General features: G+C 37.9%; 1 protein-coding gene across 1 annotated transcript; it reads right to left on the bottom strand.

Annotated features, from left to right (window-relative positions):
* Positions 1-535: 535 nt before the first annotated feature.
* On the bottom strand, positions 536-13,677 carry LOC137709881 (remorin-like). Its single transcript, XM_068448860.2, has 5 exons — positions 13,405-13,677; positions 12,330-12,353; positions 12,129-12,198; positions 11,885-11,966; positions 536-864 (listed from the first exon to the last, which is right to left on the bottom strand). The coding sequence occupies exons 1-5, from the start codon at positions 13,463-13,465 to the stop codon at positions 664-666; spliced, it is 438 nt and encodes a 145-aa protein (XP_068304961.2). The 5' UTR covers positions 13,466-13,677; the 3' UTR covers positions 536-663.
* Between the last annotated feature and the right edge of the window lie 1,671 nt (positions 13,678-15,348).

The raw sequence follows: 15,348 nt of genomic DNA, 5'->3' as shown, positions 1-15,348 counted from the left end.
ATGCTTCCTCTAAACACAAATATTGTGCCACCAGTTGTTTCTGCGTGTGGCAATTAAAAGCGTTCCAAACCTAAAAGAAAACTGACCAACTTAGGGTTTGTTGGGTGAGGGATTTACACGTCCCAAGAATCTAGGTCAAGTGAGGAAGAAATACGCTACACTACTTTAAATAGAAGGAATTAAAAATGTACTACACTGTCATCACAAACGTATGTAAGTGGGACTTGCAAACGACACCTTTTAAGTACAGAATTGCAGATCCCTCTTTGAGATGAATATCTAATCCCTCCTATATACATTTTGCTCTTCATTCCTTACTAACCTGTGGTCTCAATCCCTTGAGACTTTGAAAATCCCTAACCCAAACATTAGTCTTGGCGAATTCTTCTCTAGTGATTACCGAAATGAAAATGAAGCTTTACATGTGATCTGTGGTCTCAATCCCTTGAGACTTTGAAAATCCCTCACCCAAACATTAGTCTTGGCGAATTCTTCTCTAGTGATTACCGAAATGAAAATGAAGCTTTACATGTGATTAGTAGATATGAACTGTCATTAGACAAAAATGACCTTACATTAATATTACTGGTTATATGACCAATACTATATCATTGTCACATGTTGTATGCTAAAATAAACTAGTATTAGGAAATTGCAAGTTGATCAACAGTTAAAACATGATAGGATTTTCTTTGGTACATGCCCTATTTCACGGAAATCGTCAGCCTTCTCGCCCACCTTATTACGTTCTATCCTTTTCGCCTCTTCAACCATTGCCTTCTTCTCTTCTGCTGTCTTATGGATTCCAGCTATTTTGTTTTGCATCTTTTCAACGTATAAAGCCTTCTTCTTTTCTAGTTTTTGCTGCCAAACATAAGACATGTTTAGAAAGCAACAGTAATCAGTATCCTTCGTAGTTATATATACACTGCTGAGATATAAAGAAGCGTATATAAAACCTCAAAACTCAAAAAACGACTAAATTATGGACGTAAAAAGAAAATAATTTTCTATTTTGAATATCCGGAGTTCCAACTGCAGTGGTAGTACGTTTCATTTGCTATGTATTCATATCGAATGCATAAAAATACTGAAATATTCTCATAAGTTAGATCATATGGTGACTAACAAGCTTTTAAAAATGTGTTCAATCCATAGGAGGGTTGGGCATTTGGCACCCGATGTTGGAGATTTTAGGTGCGGACACCCACGCCATGAGCTGTCGGGTCAGGATTCATTAGGTGGGATCAAAAGTGGCTAGGGTGAGTGGGGACAGAATGTTAGGAGTGTGCCTAAGTGGATTTTTACTCACTATTCTAAACTGGTGGTGAATACTACCATTATATTGATTATTGGTAAATAAGTATGATTTAATCTATCTAATATGAAATTTTCGTAATATAAATTCATCTAATGATAGTCAATGCAATAGTGAACATCACCACCACTTCAGGATAAATTAATTGTGGCCCTTGACACGTGCCACCCCAAGTGGCGAAAATGAATGGAAGCCCAAAGCTTATGGAGGTTAGATGATCGAACTGGTCACGTTTCGTCGGAGTAAGTTATTCCGATGGAGTGATTAGTCGGACCAGGCTTAGGCCTATTGAGGAGTTTACTTGCCTCCTAAGGAAGGAAACCATAGTTCATGTCAAATAGGATATCTTGAAGATTAGGCAATGTAATCACGATCTCATAATGATTGGATATCTTATCCTAGATTCTCGCCTAAAAACACTCTTGATTTAATAGTGATTACTCACACTACAATGACTCTCAAGATATTTGTAAATACCCTAGCCTGGTATTTATCAAGGATATCTCTTATGATCAATTGTCGACGAGACTACAATACACATATTCTTTCACGCATGCCATTGTCTACACGTAGACATGGAGAAGTATCTCCTACATGCCTAAGCCAAGACATTTTCGCCAAGGATGGTTCACAATGTGGCACACATCACACTATTCCTTCCATAGAACTACACCCGTGATTTGATTCTGCAAGTCCAGAGATATGTAGATATGCAGGCAATCTAACACGGATTAAACCACACTCCGAATCAACGCCATTCACCCATGACCGGAGTTTATGGGTGATTCCGACGAAACATCGCCTCTATTCGCGGATATGCGTATATTTGGTTCTAAGAATTGATGCTTTCATTGAGAGAAGAATCATATTCAATGACATCTGCCATGAGCGGCAACGAAATTAGAACAATCTCTACTGTTGTTCTTGTCAAATTGTGGTGGAAGCTCTGTTTGATGCTTCACGGATCAACCTTGCTGTGTTTACGAATGTCTGACACAACTGCGGTGAAGAGTCCATGACGTGTTCAAAGCAAAGCGATGAAGTACTTCACAATATCTTGGAAACTCGACTTGATATGCAATTATGGTGGAAGCCATCTGAACTTCTGTTGAGAATCAATGTCAATTGTAGGTGAAGTAGGTGGATGTTGTAGGTGAAGTAAGTGTGTGAGGTTGGTGAAGTAAGTGTGTGAGGTTGGTGAAGTAAGTGTGTGAGGTTGGTGAAGTAAGTGGAGGTTGTAGGTGAAGTAGGTGGATGTTGTAGGTGAAGTAAGTGTGTGGTGTAGCTTTCATTTGGTTTGCTATAAATACCCAAGTCCTCAAGCATTGTATATCATCCAAGGAGAAACAAAGCCTAGAGCTAAATAAGAAAAACTTTGCTAATTAGTTTGTTTTGTGAGCTTTCTTTAAGAGTGTGCTCTATTTTCTTCTTCTTGGGATCATTAGAGTTATCTTGGATACTCTTCTTATTCAACAATTGGTATCAGAGCCAAGTCGGTCAGGGATCGTTCTTGGTAGAGCATTGGTTGTAAAGTCTCTTGAAATTCCGAGTATGCTCTGTGGTTGCAGTTTTGACTGATCTTCCACATCAGAAAAAAATTTCTTGAGATTATTGCTGGGGTTATCACAAACCTTGAGAGGGAGCTTCTTTGTGTCGAGAGTAGTGTATTACTCTGCACGGTAGTCACTCAAGCTTGTTCGGTGTAGTCAAAGTCTTGCCGATACGATGGGTGATCTTCAAGTTGTTGGAGGAATCAAGAAGCTCAACAACCAAAACTATAACACGTGGGCAACGTGTATAGAGTCTTACCTTCAAGGTCAAGACTTGTGGGAGGTTGTCGGTGGTAGTGAAGTTACACAACCGGCAGCGGAAGATGTTAACGGCGTCTTGCGGAAGTGGAAAATTAAAGCAGGCAAATCAATGTTTGCCTTAAAGACCACAATAGAAGAAGAAATGTTGGAGCACATTCGGGATGCTAAAACGCCAAAGGAAGCATGGGACACTTTTGTTACACTCTTTTCGAAGAGGAACGATACAAAATTGCAACTTCTCGAGAATGAGCTGCTATCGATGGTACAACGCGACATGACGATTGCCCAGTACTTTCACAAGGTGAAGTCGATATGCCGCGAAATTTCAAAATTAGATCCAACAGCTCCTATTGGGGAAACCAGGATGAAGAGAATAATTATCCATGGTTTGAGACCCGAATATCGAGGGTTCATTGCCGCTATACAAGGATGGCCGACACAACCATCGCTTGTTGAGTTTGAAAATTTGCTTGCAAGTCAAGAAGCTATGGCCAAGCAAATGGGAGGAGTCTCACTGAAGAGTGAAGAAGAAGCGCTCTACACCAACAAAAGCAAAGGCACCTTCAAGCGGTACACTGGTAGTGGATCTAAAAAGGATGGAGAAAAGGTGCAAAGTCACCAAGGAAATGGAGGCTCTCGTTCTGGGGGAGCTTGGAAGAATCGCGGTAATAGTAAAAAGTTTAGTGGCAAGTGTTACAACTGCGGGAAGATGGGCCACATGGCGAAAGATTGTTGGACCAAGAAAGAGCATGTTGAAAGTAATACTGCTACTTCCAGTTCGAAGGAGAATAGTGAAGATGGCTGGGATGCTGAAGCATTATTCGCTACGGAGGAAGAAGAAGAATTAGCCCTCATGGTAACAACACCAGAACGCATTAATTACAAAAATGATTGGATCGTAGATTCGGGCTGCTCAAATCATATAACGGGTGATAAACAGAAGCTGCAAAATCTATCTGAATATAAGGGAGGTCGTGTGGTGGTGACAGCCGACAACTCAAGGTTACCGATAGCTCACATCGGTAAGACAATAGTTAAGCCTCGATATAATTCCAACCAGGTGCCACTTCAAGATGTTTATCATGTCCCAGGAATGAAGAAAAATTTGCTATCTGTGGCTCAATTGACATCATCGGGCCACCATGTCTTGTTCGGTCCACGAGATGTGAAGGTGTATCATGACCTCAAAATCTCAGAAACACCAACAATGGAGGGGCGACGATTGGAGTCAGTCTACGTAATGTCAGCAGAATCTGCATATGTAGACAGGACAAGGAAAAATGAGACATCAGATTTATGGCACATGCGGTTAGGTCACGTTAGCTATCACAAGCTAAATGTGATGATGAAGAAGTCGATGCTTAAGGGGCTTCCTCAACTTGACGTGCGAACAGACACGGTTTGTGCAGGATGCCAGTATGGTAAAGCACATCAACTACCATACGAAGAGTCGAAGTTCAAAGCGAAAGAACCGTTGGAGTTAGTTCATTCCGATGTGTTCGGGCCCGTCAAGCAACCATCGATAAGTGGGATGCGATACATGGTGACGTTCATTGATGACTTCTCAAGGTATGTGTGGGTCTTCTTTATGAAAGAAAAATCTGACACATTCTCAAAGTTTAAAGAGTTCAGAGAGTCAGCCGAAGGAGAAGTGGGAAAGAAGATCCGTTGCCTGCGCACAGATAACGGGGGAGAATATAGCGCAAGTGAGTTCTCTCAATACCTAAGGGAATGTCGAATACGTCATCAGTACACTTGTGCCAACACACCACAACAAAATGGTGTAGCTGAGAGAAAGAACCGGCATCTTGCAGAAATTTGTCGAAGTATGCTACATGCAAAGAACGTACCAGGAAAGTTTTGGGCTGAAACAATGAGGACTGCAGCCTTAGTGATCAACAGACTTCCTCAACCAAGGTTAGGATTTGTTTCTCCCCTTGAGAAATTGTGGAACATGAAACCTACAGTTAGCTACTTTCGAGTATTTGGCTGTGTATGTTATTTATTTGTTCCTGATCATGTACGGAGCAAGTTTGACAAGAAAGCTGTTAGATGTATCTTTGTGGGATACGACAGCCAGAGAAAAGGATGGAAATATTGCGATCCAACAAGTGGAAGATGTTACACTTCACGAGATGTGGTGTTTGATGAAGCATCTTTTTGGTGGTCCTCAGAGAAGGAGGTGCTACCAGACTCCAGAGAATTTGGAGAAAAGCTGCAACAGAAGATGGAGGAGCATACTATCTAACTCCAACCAAGTTCAGATGAATCAGGAGATCCAAATGGCGATGATGTCGAACAAAGAGTGGCTCAGAATCCTTGGCAAACTGGCGTGTATCAACAACCAAACGAAGAAGGTGGGCCGAGTGAAATGGAAGAATCAACTCCAAAATCTCAACTCCGAAGGTCAACAAGAGCATGGAGACCAAATCCCAAATACGCCAATGCAGCCATAATTGAAGAAACAACTGCAACAGAACCTAAGACGTTCGAAGAAGCATCGCAGAGTTCTGAGTGGATGACAGCTATGAAAGAAGAGCTTGATGCACTTCAGCAAAATCAGACTTGGGATCTCGTGCCAAAGTCAAGAGATGTGAAACCCATATCCTGCAAGTGGGTTTACAAGATAAAGCGTCGTCCAGATGGGTCAATCGAGAGGTACAAGGCACGATTGGTAGCTCGTGGTTTCTCTCAACAGTACGGACTAGACTATGATGAAACGTTTAGTCCAGTGGCGAAGCTTACAACAGTACGAGTCTTACTTGCACTTGCAGCCAACAAAGACTGGAATCTGTGGCAGATGGATGTGAAGAATGCTTTTCTTCATGGAGAGCTGGATCGGGAGATCTACATGATCCAACCAATGGGATTTCAGAACCAAGATCATCCTGAATATGTGTGTAAACTGCGGAAAGCACTCTACGGATTGAAACAAGCACCCAGGGCGTGGTATGGTAAAATTGCAGAGTTTCTAACACAAAGTGGTTATTCAGTAACACCTGCAGATTCCAGCTTGTTTGTCAAAGCCAATGAAGGAAAGCTAGCTATCGTGCTAGTGTACGTGGATGACTTGATCATAACCGGTGATGATGAGGCAGAAATTCTTCGGACGAAGGAGAATTTATCAGTCCGTTTCCAGATGAAGGAACTTGGCCAACTCAAGCACTTCCTTGGTCTAGAGATTGATCGCACACAAGAAGGAATATTTCTCTGTCAACAGAAGTATTCCAAAGATTTATTGAAGAGGTTCGGAATGCTCGAATGCAAGCTGATCTCTACGCCGATGGAGCCAAATGTCAAAATGAGTGCACATGAAGGAAAAGATTTGGAAGATGCGACGATGTATCGACAATTGGTAGGTAGTCTGATCTACTTAACCTTGACTCGACCTGACATTTCTTATGCAGTTGGTGTGATGAGTTGGTACATGCAAAATCCAAAGAAGCCTCACTTGGAAGCAGTTCGACGAATACTGAGATATGTGAAGAGTACAATTGACTATGGTCTTTTGTACAAGAAAGGTGAAGACTCCAAGTTAGTTGGTTACTGTGATGCTGACTATGCGGGAGATCATGACACCAGGAGATCAACAACTGGGTATGTGTTTAAGCTTGGTTCTGGAACCATCTCTTGGTGTAGCAAGAGACAGCCGACGGTATCATTGTCAACCACTGAAGCAGAGTATAGAGCAGCAGCAATGGCAGCTCAAGAGAATGCATGGCTAATACAGTTGATGAGTGATCTACATCAACCAGTAGATTATCCAGTACCATTGTACTGTGATAACCAATCGGCAATTCGCTTGGCGGAAAATCCAATCTTTCATGCAAGAACTAAGCATGTGGAGGTACATTATCACTTTATCAGAGAAAAGGTTCTGCAAGAAGAGATTGAGATGAGACAGGTCAAGACGAATGATCAAGTTGCGGACTTGTTCACAAAAAGTTTAAGTACAGGCAAGCTCGAAAATTTTCGCTGTCTGCTCAGCACAGTGCAAAGAATGAGAGTTGACATTGAGGGGGAGTGTTGAGAATCAATGTCAATTGTAGGTGAAGTAGGTGGATGTTGTAGGTGAAGTAAGTGTGTGAGGTTGGTGAAGTAAGTGTGTGAGGTTGGTGAAGTAAGTGGAGGTTGTAGGTGAAGTAGGTGGATGTTGTAGGTGAAGTAAGTGTGTGGTGTAGCTTTCATTTGGTTTGCTATAAATACCCAAGTCCTCAAGCATTGTATATCATCCAAGGAGAAACAAAGCCTAGAGCTAAATAAGAAAAGCTTTGCTAATTAGTTTGTTTTGTGAGCTTTCTTTAAGAGTGTGCTCTATTTTCTTCTTCTTGGGATCATTAGAGTTATCTTGGATACTCTTCTTATTCAACAACTTCAACTTCGGAGCGAACATGGAATGTGAAGCCTAGCCCGATTCGCGATGGCAGCTTCAGACCCACGCATATAGTAACCGTATCAGTGCAACCCTTTTCGTGATCCACATCAACATTTTACCAGACTAACACGAACTGTTCAATCCATTTAACAGATTTAAACCATATGACAAACTTGACTCGCTTCATATTCTTGATCCATAGTATATTTGAACCAATAGCACCTCCGTTAGCTCCAGGATTGTTGTGGCAATTCCGATAAACTCACGGAGCATAGCAACTCTCATTCATGGCAGTATCACGAAAGCCCATTGTGCGTACTTAAATGGCTTCAAATGGAAAATTCATTTTTCGGATAAATGTGAATATAAGGCTAGCTGGAGACGAGGGCTAAGTGATCAAAGATCGTTGTTTCAAAATATCATAATTTTCAACACAACCAAATCCTTCCAGTTTTCAATAAAGACAACCGAAGCTGCAGTCTTGTCAGAACTACAGGAAAACGAGGGATTCAAAGCCTTCTTGATTTTTCCAAGTGATGTGCCATATGCGCATGAAAAGCTAAGAAGTAGGGCTACAAAGCTCTTATTTTTCCAGAATTTTTCAGAAGGAAAACGACCTCAAATTTGGCACGCAAAGAAGCTGAACAACAAGCCAACCCAGCTAGGACGTTACAGCAACATTGTCAAGTTGACAGGTTAAAATGTACCTGTTCAGAACGAATTGGGATTTTTACCATACACCATGGCAAAGATACGGACGTTAGATTTCCGTAAAATTTTGTGGAACGAGATTCTGAGCTACGTAGAAAACGTTTCGCCTTTTTACCAATCACAGCGCAAATTGGAATTCTATACGGAATTCCTCAAGTTCTTCCTTCGAACTTATATTAAACAAACGCACAATGTGCTACAAAAGCCTACGAATTTAGGATATACACAATAATGACTAATTTAACGGTTAACTTAATGGTTCCAGCCAACACAAGTTTGCTCCGACTAGCTAAAAGTAAAGTCACTCACAAAGCAGTGCATGGCAACTCCATACTAGTAATCCTCCATTACTAGCTCATAATGGAAAAGGACAAAGGCATACTATGTGGAGTAAGAAGAGATTCTTTTATGAATATGAAATGACTCATATACCATATAGCCGTTCTGGACCCGGATTCACACACATAAAGAAATCTGAATGACATTGTTACTTCGACTTACTCTAAAAAAACATGGTCCTTGAACTTTTCATTGGTTGGAGTAAGACGGATTAGAGTAAGTACGCCTTCGTAGTGCAATCATGGAGTAACCAGCTCCGGTCGTGATAAGCTAAACAAGCTGACCTACAGTTCCACCATGCTTTGTTAGGCTCCAAACATTTCTACTTGTTCCGCAAGACACATAATCCAACTAGGGACCAAACGTGTTTCCTATGTTCTTAAAATTCCTACCACCTAGGAATTGATGTGCGCCATAAGTAATCATAATACTCTTATATTCAGATCAATATTGCAAATCACGGATGCTTCATCTAGAATGAATGAGTGAGGAAATTAAACTTAGACAACATGTCATCCTCTATAAGTTAAAGTGCATGTATTAGTTAATTCGAAGGACATGAAAAGTGTGTTGGCACCTCTGGAGGAAAGAATGGCCAATCCAAGACATCAAAATAGTGTCTGTAATTCTGGATCGCCCAAGCATAGTTCCAAAACGGAATGTAAGCATGGGACAAGAACCAACTCTGGTGTGTAAAGACAACTAGCAAACTGCCTGTGCATATCAGTCCATTTTGTGGACTAAAATGAAATTCCTCCAACATAGTTGGACAATGGGACTTATATCGTTGGAAATCTACAAATGTCAGCTCTCCATAACACTTTACGGCTTATGATTCTAGTCCTTAATGAGCAAAATATCGCCATTTTACTATGTATAGTACAAATAGCGATTTTCTGCATATTTGCAAAAGAAACCTTTTCAGGTTTGAACTTCGACGAGTAAAACGGTCGATGCATCAGTAACTGTGGCACGAGCGTGATCCCATACAAGCATGGAAGTTCACTTTCATGCTAAGGTACTTACTAAAGACGAGGAAAACAACTCGAAAGCCCATCCGACGAATGAACAACCTTGGTCAGAACCATGGTAGCGCTTCAAGAGGTAAGTAATTTTGATTATTTAGTTGTATACATGATTAAATGCAAAGTTTTACATGCTTTAAATATTCTCAAACAAGGTTGAGGCATGGAATCATAACGAGCTATGCACATGAGCTACAACTCTGACTTAAGTTAGCCTCAATCATGTGTGGCTCCTATCTAATAAGCGTCTGACTGGTTTAAGTCTAATTATTGACCTTAAGCAAGTCAACTTGGTCAAATAAATGACGTCATATGCAATAACTCAGGCACCTAACATGGGCCGACGTAGGAAACTGCATATTCAGGATAGAAACCCCAGAGTTGGGAATGATCTTTTCATATCATCGCTACAGATGGCTAATGAATGTGCACCCTTGCCATCCTCACAAGAAACTCCCATTCTCCTTTGCAAGGGCATGAAAATTTTGATCCTCACATGACTTTGTTTGTTCTTTCTTATACAATCTTTTTCAGTACTCATAAGACATAGTTTTGTCTTACTACTTTGTAACTATGCAACCATTGCAAATCTAAAAAATTCAAAGTGTTAGTCTCAAAGAAGTCTCATGTAGCTCATTTCATGGTTTTCTGGTTACCAGCATGGAGACTCAATTTGTATTAAGCGCGGTTACGTTAGGTGGACTACAGACATTGGAACATGGCCCCATTGTCCGGTAAGCTACAGTGCACCATCCAGCTTCCAGAAAGTTTGTACAACTTAAGGGTTGTGGTTACACACTCAAACCTGAGCTCTAGCCACTTAAGGGAATAATCAGAGGGATGATCCTAAAATCATTTAAGTAGTGGATATCTGTCCTTATAAGTACTCTTAAGATCTCTATAAATACCCTAGTCTAGGTATTTACCAAGGACATGTCTTTTGATCTCTTAGCACATAATTGTATACGAGATTACAAAACACATATTCTCTCATACATGTCGTCGCTAGCGCATAGACATGGAGCATCTCCTACACTCCTAAGCCAAGGCATATTCATCAAGGATGGTTCACGATGTAGCACACATCACACTACTCCTTTTATGGAAGGACAAACCTATAGGCAATCGAACATGGATTCAATCACACCCCCAATCAACCCTATGACTGGAGTTCATGGGTGATTCCGACGAAACATCGCTTTCGTCTGTAGATGCGTGCAAATTTGGTTCCAGATAAAATGGCCTAATCGGATATAAAATCATCATGATGATAAGGTAATCGAAATATAACCTACGTGCAAAAAAATTAGGATTTAAACCCTTGTGGTTTAGTCCTTTAGCAAATTAGTCCATAAGTAAATTTTTCGTTAAATGTCCGTTAAATATTGGTGTAAAAATGTACTTTGATGTGTGCACCTTCTTCCTCGTCTCTCTACTCTCTCTGTAATTTGTATTTTCACTTTCTTCTCTTTCTTGGTAGCAAGAAATCTCAACTATACTCCAATTTTTATTCATTTGAGTCCTTTGTCTTACATCGGCTCATATCCGTTTGAATCTTGATATTCTAAGAACCTTATTAGCTTCACAGGTGTATCGAACTATGAGATCTGCGTTTGGCAAAATATTTAGAAATCGTGGCCTTCGAGGTTTATATGCATACATCCGATTGGTTAGAGAGTCCACACTAACTTGAATCTAATTGTTCCGTATTAGTTTCCAATATTATATTTGGATGAAAAAAAGATGAAAAAGGTTGGCTGCAACAAGGTTGGGAATTGGCCGGTTAGAATACCCACGACAATAGTTGAAGACAGATAGGAGGGAAGAAGGTGAAGATACAAATTACAAATAGAGAGATGAAGAGAGAATGTGATCACTAGAAAGAGAAGTAAAATACATTTTTACCTCTGTATTTAACTGAAATTTCACTTGTGAATTAAATTTGCTAACAGACTACACGATGAGAATTTAAATGCTAATTTTTTTACCATGAGTGCTTAGGAAGGATTTAGTATGTCTAGGGTGGTCCGTCTCAGAAGTCCCTATAATTTCGTCATCCAGTGGGGAACCACTACTATCACTACGTACTATTGCATCTCTAACAGCTTACGGGTAACCACAATGTGCAACCCTAATTCAAGAGAAATGATTTTTGCACACCACTTTCTCTTCTTGTACACACATGTTTATATTTTGTCTATTAAATTTATTTTATTTGATTCAAAGATATAAAATAAATAGAAGTGTGCACGAGGAATAATAGGGTGTGGGAAATTTCCCTAATTAACGTAGTCCTATTAATTACCTCATACTTCTTTTGACGCGCATCAATAGCCGCTTGTTTGCTTAGCTCCCATGCCACAACATTAGATAACTTTTTATTTGCTCTGTTCAACAATTTGAATAAGTTGACTGTTAAACAATGGATCTTAAAGTTAATGAACAGATGATAATCCATATATATTAACTGAAGTTGTATAAATGTGCCAAGCTTCTCCTACCAAATAAGTAAATGTGTTAAAAAGCTAAAATGGTTTTAAATATCTTACCTGTTGTCTACTTTTGTTTTCTCGCGTTCTTCCCATGCTTTGATTAAACCCAATGACTTGGTTGACAAAACTGTTGTGTAAGAACAAGAAATGATATAAGTAGTTGAGGAAATAAACTGTTAGTTAATTTAAATAATCAAATTAGTACGTAATGCAGGCATAAATTAAGAAACTTCATGATAGTGTGTTCCGGCCAATTACCTTTTCTAATTGCACCAGCATCCTCTGCACAAACAGAAATAAAGAATCCATAATTAGAAGTTAGACCTAACTACTTCATAGTGTTGTGCAAGTACCAGTCTTCATCATATACCAACTTATACATATAAATTCACTACCCGACTGGTAATTTTTTTTCATTTAAAAGAAAAAGAAAACAAAGTGAGCAAAAAAATTGTAGAAATGAAAATAACAAAAAACTTACACACATAGTGACGTTTTCTCCCTAATTTTTGTTACCACTTTTATCATTCTTGATCTCCTTCCCTTGTTATAATGTAGACTTTCACTCTTAATTACAATAAAAAACTAAAAAGGGCAAAAGAAAAAAATAGAAATGTTTTGAAACTGCCTATATATAACAAATGGTTTTGCATTACATCATATATAGGACTTTAAAATTTTAAAGAATTTAAGGCTGGTTTGGAAATGACAAAAAGTGCTTTGAGAGAATATTTTTGAGTTTCAAAAGCAAGAAGTGATTCCTGGAAGAAGCACCCATTATGTGCTTCTTATAGAAAGTACCTTAAGTGCTTTTTTAGGATTAACTTACATTTTTACTAAGGATTTGTTGCAAAAGCATTTTCTCTAAAAGTTTCAGTCATTTAGAAACATTCCCAAACGAGCCTTATTATAACTACTCTAATGTCTAGTATTATTGGTTTGTACTTAAATTTGAGGTATAGGGACATAACATTCATTGGCACATTCAAGAATCTCTCCTCAGATGGCCCATATTTAAAAAAAAAAAAAAAAAAAAAAATCTATTTCTTCAAAATAAAACAGCATTACAACATTCATATATGAATTAGGAAATTATATAAGAAAATCTCTAAGAAAATAGGAGCATAAGGAACACCAATTTTTCTTTCAATGCAGTGTAGCATTGAATGGTACTGAAAATTGAATATTTAAGATTGAAATAAATGATACAAACCATTATGAAAATCAAATTTAACTAAAAAAAAATCCGTAGCAGAGTATATGTGTGTGTTTATATATATATGAGAAAACATTGAGAGAGAGAGAGAGAGAGAGAGAGAGAGAGAGAGATTACTTTCAACTATTGCAGGAGTAGCCTTTTCTTTTTCAGGTGGTGTTGGCGCTGGGCTCGCCATGGAGATTTTGGCCGAAGCCACCAGATTATGGGTTGTCTTGTAAACAGTGTGTTATGAATGTAAAACTCAATGCACCCCAATGTGTGTTACCACCTTTGTAGTAAATTAATTTAGATCACATAAACAATGAAGAAGAGAAACCTGAAGGCCTAAGAAAATAATTTTAGGCGCTTCAATATTAGCTCTGCTTTCTTTCTCTCTTTCTCGTTCTTTCCAGGGGCTCTAAGAGAGAAGGAAGGTAATGCTAAAAATAAATTTTATTATTGTGCTAGTGAGAGTAATTTAGAATATTTAGTTTGGAATTAAGAGACCCTAAAATTAATCTAAACCACCAGTTGCGATTGGAGGTAAACAAAGACACAAGTCGCCAAAAATCCGTGTGGTATTGCGCTTTCCTAAATTTTGGACTATGGGTAGGTGGAATTATGTGGCATTCTTAGTAATTCTTTCACAAGTTTTGTTTCTATGTTGTTTTAAATAGTAAGAAAGAGTCCAATGAAAACTGTAGGTTTCTGATGAAATAGCAATATATAGTCTGTACCCAAATAAGAGCAAAATGTATTCTCTATCTGTGTTGATATTACTTGACTTTTAATCTGAGTTGTACAAAATAAGCACACATTCGATTAATTATCCAGAGTTTTTGGAGATCAATATCGTAAAGTATAGAGATAAATAAATTAAGGATTGGGAACTCAGAACCCTCTTAGATTCTCATGCCACCGATGCATAAATGAGATGCCCAAAGTAGGCATATTATTGCAAATTAACAAAGATTAATGATTAATGGATCACCAACCCAGTTATTTACTTTTAACCCTTTTTTTTAATTTTTTTATTTTTATTTTTTATTTAACCCGGTTATTCATCTTCAGCTTTTGGCTATGGCAAATTAACTAGCATGTCAAGATTAAAGTGGTTCCCTACATATAGAAGTAATTTATATGCACATCTCATTTCTCCACATCTATATCATATTTAATTTTAGTTTTTAAATTGAATAAATTCAATAAAAAATCAGGGACAAAAATAAAAATAAATAAAGGTGTGCACAAAAGTGTAGAAGTTATTTCTCATAAATACTAATTTTTAGAAAACCTCATTCTAATCCTTGCAAAAATTTGAAATCTAATTTTTGGTCTCTTAATGTATTAATCACCTCATTTATAATTATATTTTGATCTTTTATTTGTTTTTCTTCCTAATTTTAATGTATTAGGTATATTTAATTCTCATTTTCATTTCATTCATCATAAAATATTTTGTTGTACACGTTTAGGTAAACTAAATTTTTATATAACATATTATAGTACACTTTGGGTTCTTCATTTGGGTACATTATTTTATTTGATATATTTCATCATATCCATTGATACAAACAGTTAGGTACATTAGTTATTTATAATATATTTCGGTACATAAATTTTGTTATATAAATACTGGTACAGACATTTAGGTACATTAATTCATTATAATATATTTTGGTACATTAATTCATTTTAAATATTTTGAGGGAATTAAACATAATTAATAAATTAGAATGTGTATATTAATATATAAATTCAAATATTTAATTATGGGAGACATTGAATGAAATACACTTTAAATATTAAAACAAAAGCAGAATATTAAAATACACATAAAAGGACTAGAAAAAGGAGGAAGAAGTAATGTGGGCTCATAAAGTCAAAGCAAATTGCTTAAAACATGGAGATAAAAATACGAGATTCTTCCAATTGAGTGCCACGATAAGAAGCAAGCACAATGAAATCAACAAGATCAAAGATGGCAATGGTTTTTGGTGGTTTAGAGGTGAGGGTTTGGAGCAAGTCTTTGTGTAGGAATTTAAATTGCAATTCACCAATTGCTCTAATCCTACTGTT

Source organism: Pyrus communis, chromosome 6 (assembly GCF_041283825.1).
Source record: "Pyrus communis isolate YQ-2024b chromosome 6, ASM4128382v1, whole genome shotgun sequence".
Classification (NCBI taxonomy): domain Eukaryota; kingdom Viridiplantae; phylum Streptophyta; class Magnoliopsida; order Rosales; family Rosaceae; genus Pyrus; species Pyrus communis.
The sequence above is the reverse complement of the archived record's forward strand: the minus strand, read 5'-3'. Positions and strand labels throughout refer to the sequence as shown.

Coding starts and splice junctions, on each gene's coding strand:
- LOC137709881 (XM_068448860.2), bottom strand. CDS start 13,465: ATGGCGAGCCCAGCGCCAACACCACCTGAAAAAGAAAAGGCTACTCCT. Junction 12,354..13,404: donor TACTCCTGCAATAGTTGAAA/GTAATCTCTCTC, acceptor CTGTTTGTGCAG/AGGATGCTGGTGCAATTAGA. Junction 865..11,884: donor CGCGTCAAAAGAAGTATGAG/GTAATTAATAGG, acceptor TATGTTTGGCAG/CAAAAACTAGAAAAGAAGAA.